This window comes from Papio anubis, chromosome 3 (assembly GCF_008728515.1).
Source record: "Papio anubis isolate 15944 chromosome 3, Panubis1.0, whole genome shotgun sequence".
NCBI classification, from domain to species: Eukaryota; Metazoa; Chordata; class Mammalia; order Primates; family Cercopithecidae; genus Papio; species Papio anubis.
In genome coordinates, this window is record NC_044978.1 from 170706310 (window position 1) to 170722259 (window position 15950).

Below are 15950 nucleotides of genomic sequence, written 5' to 3' on the forward strand. Positions count from 1 at the left end.
AGGAATTCAAGACCAGCCTGGCCAACATGGTGAAACGCCGTTTCTGCTAAAAAAAAAAAAATACAAAAATTAGTCGGGCAGTGGTGGTGCGCGCCTGTAGTCCTAACTACTCAGAAGGCTGAAACAGGAGAATCATTTTAACGCAAAAGGCAGAGGTTGCAGTGAGCCGAGATAGTGCCACTGCACTCCAGCCTGGGCAACAGAGCGAGACTCTGTCTGAAAAAAAAGAAAAGTTCTCAAAAAAAGTAATTTTAATAATTTTGATTGATGCTACCCAGTGGTCAATTGATTTATTCCAATTATACTATTATTTTCTAGTTATAAGTTGGAAATCAACCAGAAAAATAATGTTACGAAAAATTTCAAAAAATATATTCAACAGAATATTCACTTTATTATATTAGTATGTATGCGAGTGTAAACCTGATTTTTCGAAAATCCTTCCTAATATGTTCCAGGTTTTGGATACACCCTACTTACTAAATGAAGACTGGGAATACTATCTCTCTGGGAAGCTGTTTAATAAATCAGAGATGAAGCTCACTTTTCAACAGGTTTACAGGTATCAATATTTGCATTATACATTTTGCTATTTAAAGTGTTCTTTTTCCGGAATGAGAATTTTGCATTTGAAGTGTTTTTAAATCTTAATTATATGACTTTCCTGTTTCAGAGATAAGCTGTCCTGTAGTATTTTAAAGACACAGCGGAGATTAGATCAAAAACCTATTCCTTCTACTGAAAGCCTTTGAGACCTTGGAAAGGTGATGTTTCAAGGTCTTGCTCTCCAATAATCTCTGGAACTCGCTGGTTAACGTGACCCTATGATGCACTAACGGGACCTCATGAGAAATCTTGTTCAGGAACCACGTTGCTCTAAATAAAAGCCATCCAACAAGAATAGCGAACAGGTGATTCAGTGATTTGGATCACCGACAGGAGGAAGGCAATGCAGTTCAAGAACTGTCTGCTGTCAGGCCTTCTGAACTCTGACCCAGGCCCCCTCCTGGAGGCTCTGTGCCCTGGGCAATTCCACATCTTCTCTGTTTCATGGGGGTCATGGTCATAGGAATCTGACCCTGAGGTTGTTTTAGGGTTAAGTAAGATGTATGAGATTCGAATGGTGCCTGACACATCATTTGGACTTGATGAACAATACTGTTCTTAATACTGTTCATCTAGGCTAGCCACAGTGGCTCATGCCTGTAATCCTAGCATTTTGGGAGGCCGAGGCAGGTGGATCACTTGAGGTCAGGAGTTCGAGACCAGCCTGACCAATATGGTGAAACCCCATCTCTACTAAAAATGAAATATAAAAATGAGCTGGGCATGGTGGGATGCACCTGTAGACTCAGCTACTCAGGAGGCTGAGACAAGAAAAGTGCTTGAACCCGGGAGGTGCAGGTTGCAGTGAGCCAAGATCGTGCCACTGCACTGCAGCCTCGGCGACAGAGTGAGACTTTCTCTCAGGAAAAAAAAGAAAACAAAAAAACTATGTATATATAAAATCACTTCTGACTTCAGGTGATATATATCTGTGTAGTGTATGCTTTTCCCAGTGGTAAAATGGGCTCCTAGTCTGATGGCTGGAAGTCTTAGGTGTCTGATCTTAGACGCGAACCCATGGGCAGCTCTCTGCTATGAGCCATAGGGAAGGGAGTCACTTTAAGAGTATTTGAAATCAATTCATAGGATGCTTTTTAAACACTGGTGACACTTATTTCTCCCACCGTGAGACCGAAGGGCCAGAGGATGTGTGTTAACATGGTGTGTTCATAGTAAATGAAACTAAAAATACACAGGGCGATAGTGACCCACATTGAGAGCAGAACACTTTGTAAGTCATAGACACAGGTCCCCATCTGCCCAGAAGCCTTTCCATGCCCTACACGTGAACCACCATTCTTAGTGTTCTTATTACTCTCTCAGAGTTCCTTTATGCAATTTTAAGCAAGTATTAACCCTATGCCTAGCATTATTATATAGCTTAGTAGTTTTAGCCATCATTTGATAGTCAAAAGACTTCTTCAGCATTTTGTGAATTTGTTATACTTTTAGGTATTGCTAGGTTCTTTTTGTACTTTTAAAAAACATTTTGAAATATGCACACATTTAATTAATCAATGGTCATTAGTTCCTCTAGCCAAACCACAGAAGTTATTTTAAAATAAATACAGCTACGTCATTACTAAGTATTTATTTATTTATGTATTTATTTATTTTTTGAGATGGAGTCTCGCTCTATCACCCAGGCTGGAGTGCAATGGCACCATCTCGGCTCATTGCAACCTCTGCCTCCCGGGTTCAAGTGATTCTCCTGCCTCAGCCTCCTGAGTAGCTGGCATTACAGGTGTCTGTCACCATGCCCAGCTAATTTTTGTATTTTTAGTAGAGACGGGGTTTCACCATGTTAGTCAGGCTGGTCTCGAACTCTTGACCTCAGGTGATCCACCTGCCTCAGCTTCCCAAAGTGTTGGGATTACAAGTGTGAGCCCCACGCCCGGCCATTACTGTTTATTTCTATTACCTAATAAATATTATGCTAAGTGGTCATAGTGGTAATTTAACAAAATTCTAAGAGCTAGCACCTGCATGGTGCTTTCTGTATGCCAAGACTGATGGAAACACCTCGGATGTATAAACTTCTTTAACATCCACACCACTCTGTGAGCTAGGTACCGTACTAACTACTTTTATTATTATATGAGCACCTGGCGTAACGGGAGCTAGGTACCGTACTAACAACTGCTTTTATTATTATATGAGCACCTGTGGTAACGGGATACCTGAGATATTATACAAAATTGAATTAGACTCTGATCCTACTGTCAAGGAAAACCTAGTAGAGAGTTAGATCTGTAAAGAGGTGTTCTAGAATACGGTGATACCTACAGGTGATAGAAATGTACTGAGGCTACTCTAGAAGCCCCAAGATGGGTGTCTTATGCAGTGTGGGAATGGAGGGATTAGGAAGGACTTTCTGAGAGTAATGGCACCTAAGCTGATCTTAGTAGGTTAGCAGGGATTGGCTGGGCCAAGGAGAAGGAAAAAGGCACCTAGGCCGAGGGACACAGACAAAGGCAGGGAGGTAGGGGCAGTAGGCTGCTCTTTGGGAGCTTTTAAAAATCCCACTACCACTTTGGGGCCGAATACAAAATCAAAGGACAGAGAAAAGTCCTCATTTCCATTATTCAGCCCATGTCAGTGAAAACTGAGTTTCTGGAGCCCTGAGACAACACTCAGAATGAACTTATAAATGTTGCTTGTAGGCTTCGTCTTCTGAATCTTTCTTAAATCTTCTTCTCCTTCTCCTTCTCCTTCTCCTTCTCCTTCTCCTTCTCCTCCTTCTCCTCCTCCTCCTCCTCCTTCTCCTTCTTCTTCTTCCTCCTCCTCCTCCTCTTCTCCTCCTCCTCCTCTTCTTCCTCCTTCTTCTTCTTGTTCTCCTCCTCCTCCTCCTCCTCCTCCTCCTCCTCCTCCTCCTCCTCCTCCTTCTTCTTCTTCTTCTCTTCTTTTCTCTCTCTCTCTCTCTCTCCTTCTAACTGGTCTCCTTGTTCTCATTCCATCCTCCAAACCTCCCAGCATGATGTGATGTGGCTCAACCACATGTGTCACTTCCTGCCTAAGTTTCTCCATTGCCCATGGCAGAGGCAGCTGATAAGTGTCTGGTGCCCATCCCCCATACTCAGGGTAGACATTGATAGTCAACTGAGGTCTCCTGCTTAGCCCAGGGAGCCTCAGGCTCCTTCTGGACTGTGTGCTCTAGGCATACATTAGCAGTCTGTTGACTTTTCTCTACACAATTAAACCCATTCACCATCCCTAGGCTGAGAGGACAAAGCCAAGTGTTTCAGCCTGGCATGCTAGCTCCTTGTGATTCTGGCTCCTGCAGAGCCCTCCAGTGTTACCTCTGGTTGTTCATAATCAAGCTCTGAGTTCCAACGACACCAACCTGCGTGTTCTCTAGAGGGAAGGATCACACCTCCTAGGGATGTGGGAAGGTTGCTTCTTCTAGGCATCCCTCAGGCCTAGAAGGCCCTGGCTGCTGTGGCGAGGAAGGGATGCCGCATTCCTGGATGCCACTATTTTTGTGGCAGGAATACACATCCAATGAGGCCTACCCTTCTTAGCTCAGTCAAGTCTAAAAAAGTCAAATTTTCCTATTTTAGAGATAAGATTGAGGCATGGCGAGGTGAGGCCATTTCACCCAGGGGGCTGAGTTAGGTTACAGCAAACTGTGCTGACCATCGAGATGTCTGCGTCTCCTCCCTATCTCTGTCCTCACCACGAGGATAGATGTCTAAGCATATATTTAGTCAGTGCAGCTCGGCCCTGGAAATACAGAGTAGAAATGTTCTTGGCAGGAGCTTGACAGAATCATTTAATGAAGTTCCTAATCTACTCTGCAGTGTATCTCTTTCTAGCAAGTATTGTTTTTCTTTTTAATGAGAATTTACTTCTTCCCAATCTGTAAACTTGTGGTCCACAGCGGAACTAGAGCATGTAGGAGACAGATGGAAAGATTGATTTATCAATGCTATTGCATCTCTTCCAAGAACAGGACGGTTAGTCAAACAAGGCAAGAAGTCAGAGGTGGTGGGTGCTGAGGGATCTGTGTGGCCACTTGGGACACCCAGCCCCACTTCTGTGTTCACAGATTAAACAAAGAGAACCAGTGAGCCTTCCTCCTCCTCTTCAGCGGTGGACATAGGTAGCTGCAACAGCTTTTCTAGGTCCTAATTTCTCTGTTCATTCCCACAGTGACTGCAAAAAGAATAGAGGCACTTACGGCACTCTTCACCTGGAGAACAGCTTCGACATCAGTGACTATCTCAACATTAATGAGGTAATTAGAAGTCGTCATGGAATCGACATAACACATTCCTTCACCAAATCCGGTTGTCTTTCTTTCTTTTCTGGAAATTGAGATGAAATTTGCATAAGATCAAATTAACTATTTCAAAGTGACGTTTGGTATATTTACATGGCTGTGTAACCTTCACCTCTATTTGGTTCCGAAACGTTTTCTCACTGCCCGACCAGTTGTCTTTCTTGTGGTTTGAGTTTTTCTAATGTATTATGCAAGAGCCTCTAGAGCGGCCTCACTATGGACACTTCACAGGGAAAGATGTCGTTTTGCTGACTCTAGACGTTTTTGTGGGAACAATCCCTGTTTGTTCCTCAGGAAGGCTCTCGCTCCAAGACCAGCCTCCCTTTCTGCCAATCCCTGAAACTGGGCACTCAGTGTGGAGAAGCATGTTCCACACTGTCCTCCTTCCTTATGAGTCACATGGTGGCCCCAGGACTCTAGTGTGAACTAAAGCAAAGGATGGAAGCCAACAGAACCTGCTCTTTTCTTTTGCCAGAGCCCACACTCCAGTCTTGAGTCTTGAGACTTGGAGGAAGGGCCATTCCAGAGCACACTGGCCTGAAGAAAGAGCAAGAGTTTCAGCTGCCCAGGCCTAGGGTGCCGTTAGCCTAGACCAGCCCCACTCCCTGTACCTGGAGGCCTCTTCTGACTTTCTGCCAGAAAGAATCTGGAGCGTGCTCTCTCTTTTGGGTTTCCTGAATGAGAGCAGAAACAAAGGGATCCCAGGAGAAGAGGCTATTCCCAAGCCCCCACAGCTTGCCCACCGCTGCTAGAGTTACCATGAGGCCATGATGGCTTGATGGTTTTCAAATGTGAAAAGCTGTATTTGAAAGCTGTATATGAAAAGTTTATTATCTTCCCTAAATAGTCCATATATGTATGCATTAAACATATATAATTTTGTAACCAAACCCTAAATAGATGCCCATCATGCTGTGGGTCACTTCTCTGTGTGCTATGGCAGGTAGCAGTTGGAGAGGTTGCCTGGGACATGCAGGTACTCGATGCTGCTGGAAACTGCTGACTATCAGTACAACCCTGAATCAACGACCACGTTTCCATAATCTTTGCCCAAGTAACTAAACACTGTTCCCCAAATGATATGTCCCATTTCTTCCTGCTCCCAGCTCTTGTATGTGCTGGTCCCTTCCCTGGAATGCCAGCCTACCCTGTCCCTTTCAGCTTCTCTGTTTGTCAAAGCTGGGGGCTTAGAAGCCATGGGACCCATAAAGAAAGAGATGAGAAAGGAACAGGATGGGAAGTACCAGGAAGAGATGCCAGTCAAGTGCTTGCACATTCTTTTGTCCTTTCTGGTTTGATTGCTCTTTATTTATTTATTTATTTTTTAATTTTACATTTAAAATTTTTTAACATAGAGGCAAGGTCTCTTTATGTTGCCCAAGCTGGTTTTGAACTCTTGAACTCAAGCAATCCTCCCACCTCAGCCTCCCAAAGTGCTAGGATTACAGGCATGAGCCACCACATCCAGCTTTTATTGCTCTTTTAAAGCATTTGATTTGTGACATTCTTGGAGAATAAGGGACTGATTTCTAACTTCCTTTTTTTGCAGCATACTGCAAGCATAAGCAGTGAATTGGAAAGTCTGAAGGTAAATCTCAATATCTTTCTGTTGGGTGCAGCAGGAAGAAAAAGCCTTCAGGATTTTGCTGCTTGTGGAATAGACAGAATGAGTTATGACACCTACTTGGCTCAGGTATGACGCATGTGTTCATGCTTGATCCTTTAGGGGAAATTAGAGCGTCAGATGTGTATTTCTGTTTTGCTTTTGATTTTTTATTAAGATGAGATTCACATAAGACTAACCATTTTAAAGTGAGCAATTCAGTGGCATTTAGTACATTCACAGTGTTGCACAACTACTGCTTCTATGTAGTTCCAAAACATTTTCATCACCCTAAAGCAAAGCAGTTGCCCCCATTTGCTCCTCCCCAAACCCTTGGCAACCACCCATCTGTGGTCTCTTTTTTTTTTTTTTTTTTGAGATGGAGTCTCGCTCTGTCACCAGGCTGGAGTGCAGTGGCGCAGTCTCGGCTCATTGCAACCTTCACCTCCTGGGCTCAAGTGATTCTCCTGCCTCAGCCTCCCGAGTAGCTGGGACTACAGGCACATGCCACCACACCCAGCTAATTTTTTTTGTATTTTTAATAGAGACGGGGTTTCACCATGTTGGCCAGGATGGTCTCGATCCCTTGACCTCATGATCTGCCCACGTCGGCCTCCCAAAGTGCTGGGATTACAGGAGTGAGCCTCCGCGCCCGGCCCATCTGTGGTCTCTTTAGATGGATTTACCTAGTCTGGGTATTAAAAAAAGAAAGATTATATAACACACAACCTTTTGTGTCTGACTTCTTTCACTGAGCACGTTTTTGCAGTTCATCCATGTTATAACATTATCAGTACTTCATTCCTTTTCATAGTTGAATAATATGATTGAATAAAAATATGGCTTTATATGTATAAATAAGAATGCAAACGTTGCCACCTGTTTAAGAGTATCTAACCTCACGTGATTACTTTATGGTCATGAATCCATGTTTAATCTCTTGCCTACTAGATGTTGTATTAAGGCTTAAAGATCCCATATCCATAAGACAATTTTGTTCACTTCTATTGTAGACTGGTAAATCCCCTGCAGGAGTGAATCTTTTATCATTTGCGTATGATCTGGAGGCAAAAGCAAATAGTTTGGTGAGTTCAAATCGCCCGGTTAAATACTGTAGTAGTTGTAGATGTCAAACGTCAGTGCCATTTTTAGGGAAGCTGCTGAAGAGGTTCCTCACGCTGTGAGTAATCCCTTGTTCATAAACACCTCTCTTGTGCGTGTCATTACGTTTCCGTCCACAGCCATTGCTATGTGGCTCAAACCTCTCTGAGCCTTGAATGTTGCCAGGATGGTGTCGGGTTGATGCAGGGCAGGTGAAACCTGCTTTATTGAGGTAGCAGCAGTGTGACAGCTCAGAGACTGCTCTTCTGGAGCAGGGCGACCCCACAGGCAGTGTGCAGAAGGTAGCAGCCTAGGGACAGTTTTGTAGTCTTATTTATAACCACTTTCAATGGAATGCTAATTAAGCAGCGGGTTGTTCAGAAATAGCTAGAAAATGAGTGGTAACTTCCCAGTGTTGCCATGGCAATGGTTAACTGTCAATGAGCTGGCGGGCATGCCTTATGGTGATGGACAGGGAGAGGTGCTTTGGGCTCCTCTTCCTGGTTTCCACCAGTCTTCAATCTGGTCCGAAGTCCCACCTGCCTTCTATCTCAAGATGACTGCAGCCTTCCACCCTCTGCTTTGAGTGTGGGCACCCTCATTACTTTAGCTCTGGATCTGTTTCCACCCCTGTTAGCCCCTCCACTTCTAAACACACCTGTCCATGCACACAGGTTGTTCTCCTGCAGTGTAGGGAATAGTACCTGGGGCTGTGGGAGGAAGATTTCATGTGTTGCTTTGAATTACCAATAGTAAGTGATGAGGGAAGAGAGAGGTACCTCCCCAGTCCCACAAGCTTCCCCTTTCAACTCCTCTGCTGGTTGGTGACTACTTGGCCTTAACTGGTCCCATCCAAGAAGCAGCATACCATGGTGATGAGGAACCTGGGCTTTTGAGGAAGACCTGGGTCTAAGTCGTGACTCAGGATAGGAGCTTAGGCAAGTTACTTCTCCCTTCTGCCTTAGTTTCCTCATCTGTAAAATGCGGTAATGGTATCTACCTTATAGAATTGTTATTCATTAATAAATTAAACACTCATTGAGTATGGGTTAAATAGAAATTTCTCCATGGAACCTTGGTTTTCTCACTTGTAAAGTGAGAAGCTGAGAGTGGCTGTATCATGGTGAGGTGGAGAGAACACAGCCTCTGGCACTCAGGGAGGACTCTTGGGTGTGGGTTATTGCTGAGAGTCCATGGTTCTGTGCTTTGAAGGAGGGTGTCTTGGCCCTGTCCCTCACACCAGGCCCCATGTCCACTCACAGCCATCATTGCACAAGGAGGGCTGCGTGCTTATGTCATGGCTGCCCTCCTGGCTGCGCAGGGCCCCTGAGGATAGCGAGAGTGCTTTGAGTCTGGAAAGATGGTATTGATCTTTGTTTTTTATTCTTTTTGTAGCCCCCAGGAAATTTGAGGAACTCCCTGAAAAGAGATGCACAAACTATTAAAACGATTCACCAGCAACGAGTCCTTCCTATAGAACAATCACTGGTAACAGTCAACAACGTATTGTATTTCATTGTGACCTGAGCAAAATCTACTGCAGCAAGTTGGCTTTCATTTAGCCTGACACATACTCATCTCTCGTAGGTCCCAGCTGACTGACCTCAGCCCCAGAAGCTGAGCTGAGCTTTAGACAAAATAATTGCACCTCCCTCTTCTGCTTATTCCCTTCCGTTTTTCATTTGAGTGTGAACAGTTAGATAAAATCTGTGGCTGTCTCCTCCACCTTGCTCTAGTTTCCATTGTTGTGAGCAGGCCCTCCTATGCCCCGCATTTAGCTACAGTGCTGTGGACTCACTCGATTCTTTTTCTCCAAGCTTTGTCTAGAAATATGTGAAGGTGAGGTTAAGTGCTTCTCTCTGTAGCCACTTAGCCCTGTCTGCTGTCTTGATGGGCATTGCTTCCTCTCTCTCCTCTTCCATCCTTTCCATTTGCTTCTCACCACCTTGTGACTTCTTTTCTTAATGCAATAAAGGCAGTTTCTAGCAAAGAAAGAACGTGGACTTTGGAGTCAGACAGACCTGGTTTTAAATCCTGCTTCTGGCTCTCCAAACTATTGTAGCTTCTCAGTTTCCTCGTCTAAAAATGTTGGGATCAGTAACTGCCTTGCTTTTACCTGTTCGTGGAGATGAAGGACCTGACCTCAGAGGATCTCAGTAAAGAGGAGGAATTATTATATTATGCTTGTGTATGGGCCATATTTGTGCCAGCAAGGAGAGAAGTGTGTGGAAACTGGGTTACTGAATCAGCTTGCTCAGGTTTGGCCAAGCAAGTAAATCCACTCCACTCCAACATCCGAACATCCGAACATCCCGACACCAAACTTTCCAGGACTAGTTTCTAGTACCCTTTTTTTCTCTCTTGATTTCCTAATTTATTAGACTATTCACAAAGTCCTTTCACTGAATTTTCTTAATTTGTGTCCAGTGCTCTTTACAATTTTCTGTACACTTGTTTATGCCTAACACAAATTTGTTAATATTTTAAGCTGGCTTTGCGTTTGTTTTTTTTTTTAATGCTTTTTTTCCAAGTACACAGGACCCTTTGGCCTTTTCAGAGCTAGGGCAACCTGTCCACAAATAGGCAAAGTGCTTTGTACATGTGACCTATGATCTAACCAGGGGTTGGCAAGCTAGGTACCCTGCCAACTACAGCCTGCAGGCTAAATTCAGCCTACCACCAGTTTTTGTAAATAAAGTTTTATTGGAATATGGCCATACCCACTCATTTGCAAACTCTCTGTGGCTGCTTTTGACTAGAAGGACAAAGTTGAGTAGTTGGGAGTATGGCAGATAAAACCTAAAGTGTTTATTCTGGCCTTTTACAGATAAAGTTTGTCAACCTCCAGTCTAAACCATTCAGGTTAACCACTCTTGTGGGGCAGGCTCTATTTTAAATAATGCCTTCCGCTTTGATCAAACCTAATTCAAAGGGATTTCTTGGATGCCTCACATGTGATTTGCTGTTCTTCACAGCTTTAGGATATATATCCAATTTTTTTCTTCAGGTTTTCTTACACCAGAGGCATAGAAGGTATACATTGTTAATTGTGCTGGTTATTTTTTCTAGAATGAAACCATTACAGTGTAAAGACAGATTTGATGGCTGTCTTGTGGGAAGGGAGGACACAAGGTATGTGATCTTGCTGTTTCATGTCATAATTTTGGAAATATTATCTATGTTTTTCGCCAGAGCACTCTATACCAAAGTGTCAAGATACTTCAACGCACAGGCAATGGATTGTTGGTAAGGGTTTACTTTGTTTTCCATCATGGGGTTTTGTTATAAAACACCACACAAAGAATGCTAGAAATGTGATTTTTGTAGGTACTTTAAGTTTAAAAAAAAAAAAAAAGCCTTGGTTATCTACCTATTTATACCAAATTGAGTTTTCTTACTATTTCCTTTCTGCAAGTACTTCTATTTGCAGACATCATCTTAGCAGACTATTAGGTATGTAGGTGAAATCTATATTTTGATGTGCAGGATGCAAGCTTTGAAGGTACATTGGTCACTTTCACAGAGATAATGCTGCCTAACACACAATCCCAAACCTCAGTGCCTTCTAAGTATAAGTGTTCATTTTCCCTGCTGGTTTGACAACAGGCTTCTCTACACATCTTCCCATTGAGAGACCTGGCCTGAAGGAGCAGCTCCTGTCTGGGGCACCTCATGTCCTCATAGTGGAATTCAGGAGATAAGAGGAGGCACAGATTGTCCTTTAAGCCACTGCTCAGAACGGGCACCCTGCCCCTTCATCAGCATTCCATTGGCCAAAGCAAGCCACATGGTCACATCGTCATCTGCCTGGGGAAGTACACTCCACGCTCTGGGAAGTTATCCAAGGAGCGTATCAATAATCCTGAGCAGCTAATGCAATCTACCACAGGGGCCACGTGCAGGCTGCAAGCATTCTTGCAGCAGACACTGAGCTGCAAGGCTGTGTTGTATTCATCTTGTATCCACAGCACCAACGGGCAACTCAGAAGATAGTTTTTCATTGAACGAAATAGCCTGTCCATGAGAGGTTTTGAGCATCAGCCTCCATGATAAAACTAAATGTTCCCTCCTTCCACTTTTCTCAATGAGGCCAACATCGTGGCTCAGCTCCTCTGAAGATGTTTACATTTACTCTGCTCCGGGACCCTCCCTATGCCTCTGATCACAGTTGCCATTTCATGAGTGTGTGTCATGCCAGGGGAACCTGGAAACACACCAGTGACTACGTGCAGGTGCTTTGCTACTTGTGTGCACAGGGCGAGGGTGTGCAGTGGTACAAGGCCTTTCATGAGGGACCCAACCAAGGGGGTTAGTGGGGGGCAGAAACTGGCCGTTGACTCACTCGCCAGGCTCTGTGCCCTGAGGTCCCTGGGCAGAAAAGGCCCTCTTTCCAATTTGCACCAAGCTGCCATGTGGGTTGGCAGAGGACTCGTCTTTGCTTGTGTTGTGGTGCAAAGACTACGGGCTTTGCGGTGGGGAAAAAAAAAAGTTTGGTGCAAATCCCAGCATTGTCGTATGCTTCCCCAGCATGGTGACCTTGAAGAGGCTGAGCTGCCTCATCTGCGAAGGGAGCCTAGCAAATAGTACCTTCCTTCCTGCCTCCTTGTGAGTTTCCAGCAAGGCCATTCCTATCAAGGACTAGCCCAGTGTCTGGCCTAGAGTAAATGCCCCTCTCAGCTCATCTCCTTCCCTGCCCTCAGTGGGCTGGGCGGGTTCTGTCTTCCTCTTAACTAGGAGGTCCAGGTCATGGTGTTGTGGAGCTGAGTTACAGTACTTGAATCAGTATGCAAATCATCTAATTAAATCTTTGTATGACTTGATACCCTGCTAACTGTGGCTGTGTGTTTCAGGAGAGAGTGAATAGGATTCTAGCTTCTCTGGATTTTGCTCAGAACTTCATCACAAACAATATTTCCTCTGTTATTATTGAGGTGAGTCTTCCTTTTTAAAGTAAGCATGTCCATAAGTGGGCACAAGAATGTTACAGATTAAATATTTATAATGTTTAAGTATGCTGTCATCATTTTAAGGCTTCTACTCATCTTCTGTTTCTTTCCAGGAAACTAAGAAGTATAGGAAAACAATAATAGGATATTTTGAACACTATCTGCAGTGGATCGAGTTCTCTGTAAGTAGTTTATCTTTTATGAATATTAAGGGGGGGGTCATGTTTTAGGATAGTCATTTTTCTAGGGTAAAATCTGGAAGAAATAAAATTAAATTTCCCGTAATTTGGTAGGAGGTAAGTGAAAGGATATTGACGTGCAGGACCAAGACTTCTGGGGCTGCCCATCAGGTCAGAGGACAGCCACCTCCTGGTCCCCTTTGCTCACCTTTGCCATATGCAATTCTTCCATTTGCTTCCCGCCCCCTTTTTCAGGTAACAAAGGGGCCAGGTAACAAATTTGAACTAAAACACTACGCTGGGCACAAGAACTTTTTAATTCTCTCAGGAGTCCTGTAGGTTGGGTCACTCTTCCAAAACAAATGAGGAAACTGGAAACCAAGGCTCAGAGAGACTAAGGATCTTGCTTTAAAATATGTACAATTGTCCCTCAGTATCCATGGGTGATTTGTTCCAGGGCCCCCTGCAGATACCGAACTCCTTGGGTGCTCAAGTTCCTTATATAAAAGATACAGTTATTTGCACATAACCTATGTACATCCTCCTGTATGCTTTAAATCTCTCTAGATTACTTATAATACCTCATACGATATACATGCTATGTAAATAATTGGTATACTGTATTGGTTCAGGAATAATGATTTAAAAAGTCTGTACATGTTCAGTAAAGATGCAACTCTCTTTTTTTTCTGAATATGTTTTAATCTATGATTGGTCGAATCCATGGATGCACAATTCAGGGATATGGAGGGCCAACCGTAACTGTATATGCAGAACTCATCCATGCACATCAGCCGTCAGTTCCATGTTTTAGAGCAGCAGTCCCCAACCTTTTTGGCACCAGGGACTGGTTTAGTGGAAGACAGTTTTATCCACAGACTGGGGGCAGTGGTAGTTTCGGGATGATTCAAGGGCATTACATTTATTGTGCACTTTATTTCTATTATTAATACATTGTAATATATAATGAAATAAGTGCAACTCACCATAATGTGGAATCAGTGGGAGCCCTGAGCTTGTTTTCCTGCAACTAGATGGTTCTATGTGGGAGTGATGGGAGACAATGACAGATCATCAGGCATTAGATTCTCATAAGGAGCACAATCTAGATCCCTCGCATATGCAGTTCCACAATAAGGTTCATGCTCCTATGAGAAACTAATGCTGCTACATTAGAGGCGGAATATAGGTGAAGCTTTGCTTGCTCACCCACCGCTCACTTCCTGCTGTGGAGCCCGGTTCCTAACAGGCCACGGACTGGTACTACTAGCTGGTATCAGTCTGTGGTCCAGGGGTTGGGGACCCCTGTCTTGGAGGACATAGAGATCCTTTTTGTGACACCAAGTCAAAAGTAAATGGCACGTCTCATTCCTGTGGATTTTTGTGGATGCGGCTCAAAGTTTGCCTGTGTTTCCACCCCCCTAGATCAGTGAGAAAGTGGCATCCTGCAAACCTGTGGCCACCGCTCTAGATACTGCTGTTGATGTCTTTCTGTGTAGCTACATTATCGACCCTCTGGTAAGATTTCATCTTTCAAAAGAAGACGCAATGAATCCATCATCTTTGGTTGTTTTTCTGAATTGTGATATACACTTTAATAATGTTTTCTGCTTGAGGGAATCCAAAACCTAAAATGCAACATTTTGATCAATGTATTAATATGCTAATAGACTAGAAAAGGCAAAATTCTGGGCGGTTATCTTTTTTCCTTACCAGGATTATATTTACCAGTCAGGAAACCTGCAGGGAGAAAACTCCTATTAGTTCAGAATAATCAGAAAGACAGTCACGGGTGTGCAGATTTCTAATCTTCAAAAGAATACTCAGTACAACTACATATACAACCCCAAAGTTGCACCAAACTTCATTTGTCATTAAAAAGCCTTGGAAATGTGACTATCAGGATGGCAAGTTCCAGTTAATCAGGCTTAATCCTCAGCTCTGTTCCCTCCTCAATAGACGCTAACTCTCTGTGAGCGGATCCTCTCCCTCTGCTGAAAGCACCTCAGTGGCTTCCCGTTGTTATCTAAAGATCAGGATCCTTCATAGGTCATCACACTAGGCCCTGCATGGCTGGGCCTCCCCATTCCAGATCTCACTGTGTGCTCTCTGCCTGCCTGCCTTTCTTTCTGTGCTCCAGACACACTCATCTGCTTTCACTTTGTCAAATACATCTCAGTTTCCTCACCTTAGGGCCCATGCACATGCCGTTTCTTCTGCCTGGACTGGAGATGGGCACACACCACCCTTCTCTTTCTCTCTCCTCTTCCCCTTTCCACCTACCCACTCCCCACTGTAAGACCTAACTCCTCTAGGTCTGGTAACACAATGGTGGAGAACATGAAGTCTGAATGAAAATTCCACTTCTATATTTTCAGAACTTTGTGACTTTGAAAAATTACTGAAATTTTCTGAGTTCCTCGCCTACATGGGGCTCTTTGATGGTTCAGTGAGAGGTCACATGTAAAGCCCTTCACGCTGTTGAAACATCAACGTTCAATGAATATTCACTACTATTGTAGTTCAGTCTTCAGATCTTAGCTCAAACATGTCTTTTTTCCAGGAAGACTTTTCTGATTCCCCAAACTAGGTTGGGTTCCGTTTTCCTCATTCCTGTAGAACTCTATGCTTTTCCTTTAGAGTTGTTATTGCTGTTCAATTACATGTTTATATGTTTCTTTGATTAAGACCCATCCCTCCAGCACACTCTAGACTCTCCACTCCATGAGTCACCAGCGCATTCAAGGCTGTGCCCCTGTTGTCTGGCATAATACCTGGCACAGAGTATCACTGATGCGTTGTCAGGTGGCATCAGTTGTTGTCTCTGTCACAGTTCATCCCTATTGCCCTGTCTGTCTATCTCCCTCATTCACTTGTCCATCTGTCTGCTGGAGGGACTTTCATGCCTGAGTGAAAAGGATTCTGCCACCGACCCAACCTGAGCCCTGCTTCCTGGATGCTTCCTTCCTCTAGGAACTACTCTTTTTTGTCCTGTGCTTGGTGGCCCTTGCCGTCAGCTTTGGCTGAAGCCTTCGTTAGGGGAGTCCAACCTGCTTGATTCTGAATTGACCTCTCTTTATGTCCAGCCTCCACCACCCACCCCATTCAGTCGAACCACGTAGGCACCAGATGCCTCTCCATAGATCCAGGGACAGAGGGGAGGCCTAGAGGCTGCTCAGGAAGATCATAGGCTGAAGCTGTATAGCAGAGGGTTTACATCGTAAGGAAGAGCT

At 44.1% G+C, this 15950-nt stretch overlaps 1 protein-coding gene across 17 annotated transcripts in view; it reads left to right on the plus strand.

Annotated features, from left to right (window-relative positions):
* Nucleotides 1–15950, plus strand: part of PROM1 (prominin 1) — a 154486-nt gene that overhangs the window by 124692 nt on the left and 13844 nt on the right. For all 17 annotated transcript variants that reach the window (XM_017958580.3, XM_017958583.3, XM_017958581.3 and 14 more), the window contains 9 exons: nucleotides 459–562; nucleotides 4759–4843; nucleotides 6438–6581; nucleotides 7505–7576; nucleotides 8988–9080; nucleotides 10785–10838; nucleotides 12443–12523; nucleotides 12652–12720; nucleotides 14143–14235. In XM_017958580.3, the coding sequence (XP_017814069.2) occupies nucleotides 459–562; nucleotides 4759–4843; nucleotides 6438–6581; nucleotides 7505–7576; nucleotides 8988–9080; nucleotides 10785–10838; nucleotides 12443–12523; nucleotides 12652–12720; nucleotides 14143–14235 (795 nt within the window). The remainder of the gene's footprint in view (nucleotides 1–458; nucleotides 563–4758; nucleotides 4844–6437; nucleotides 6582–7504; nucleotides 7577–8987; nucleotides 9081–10784; nucleotides 10839–12442; nucleotides 12524–12651; nucleotides 12721–14142; nucleotides 14236–15950) is intronic.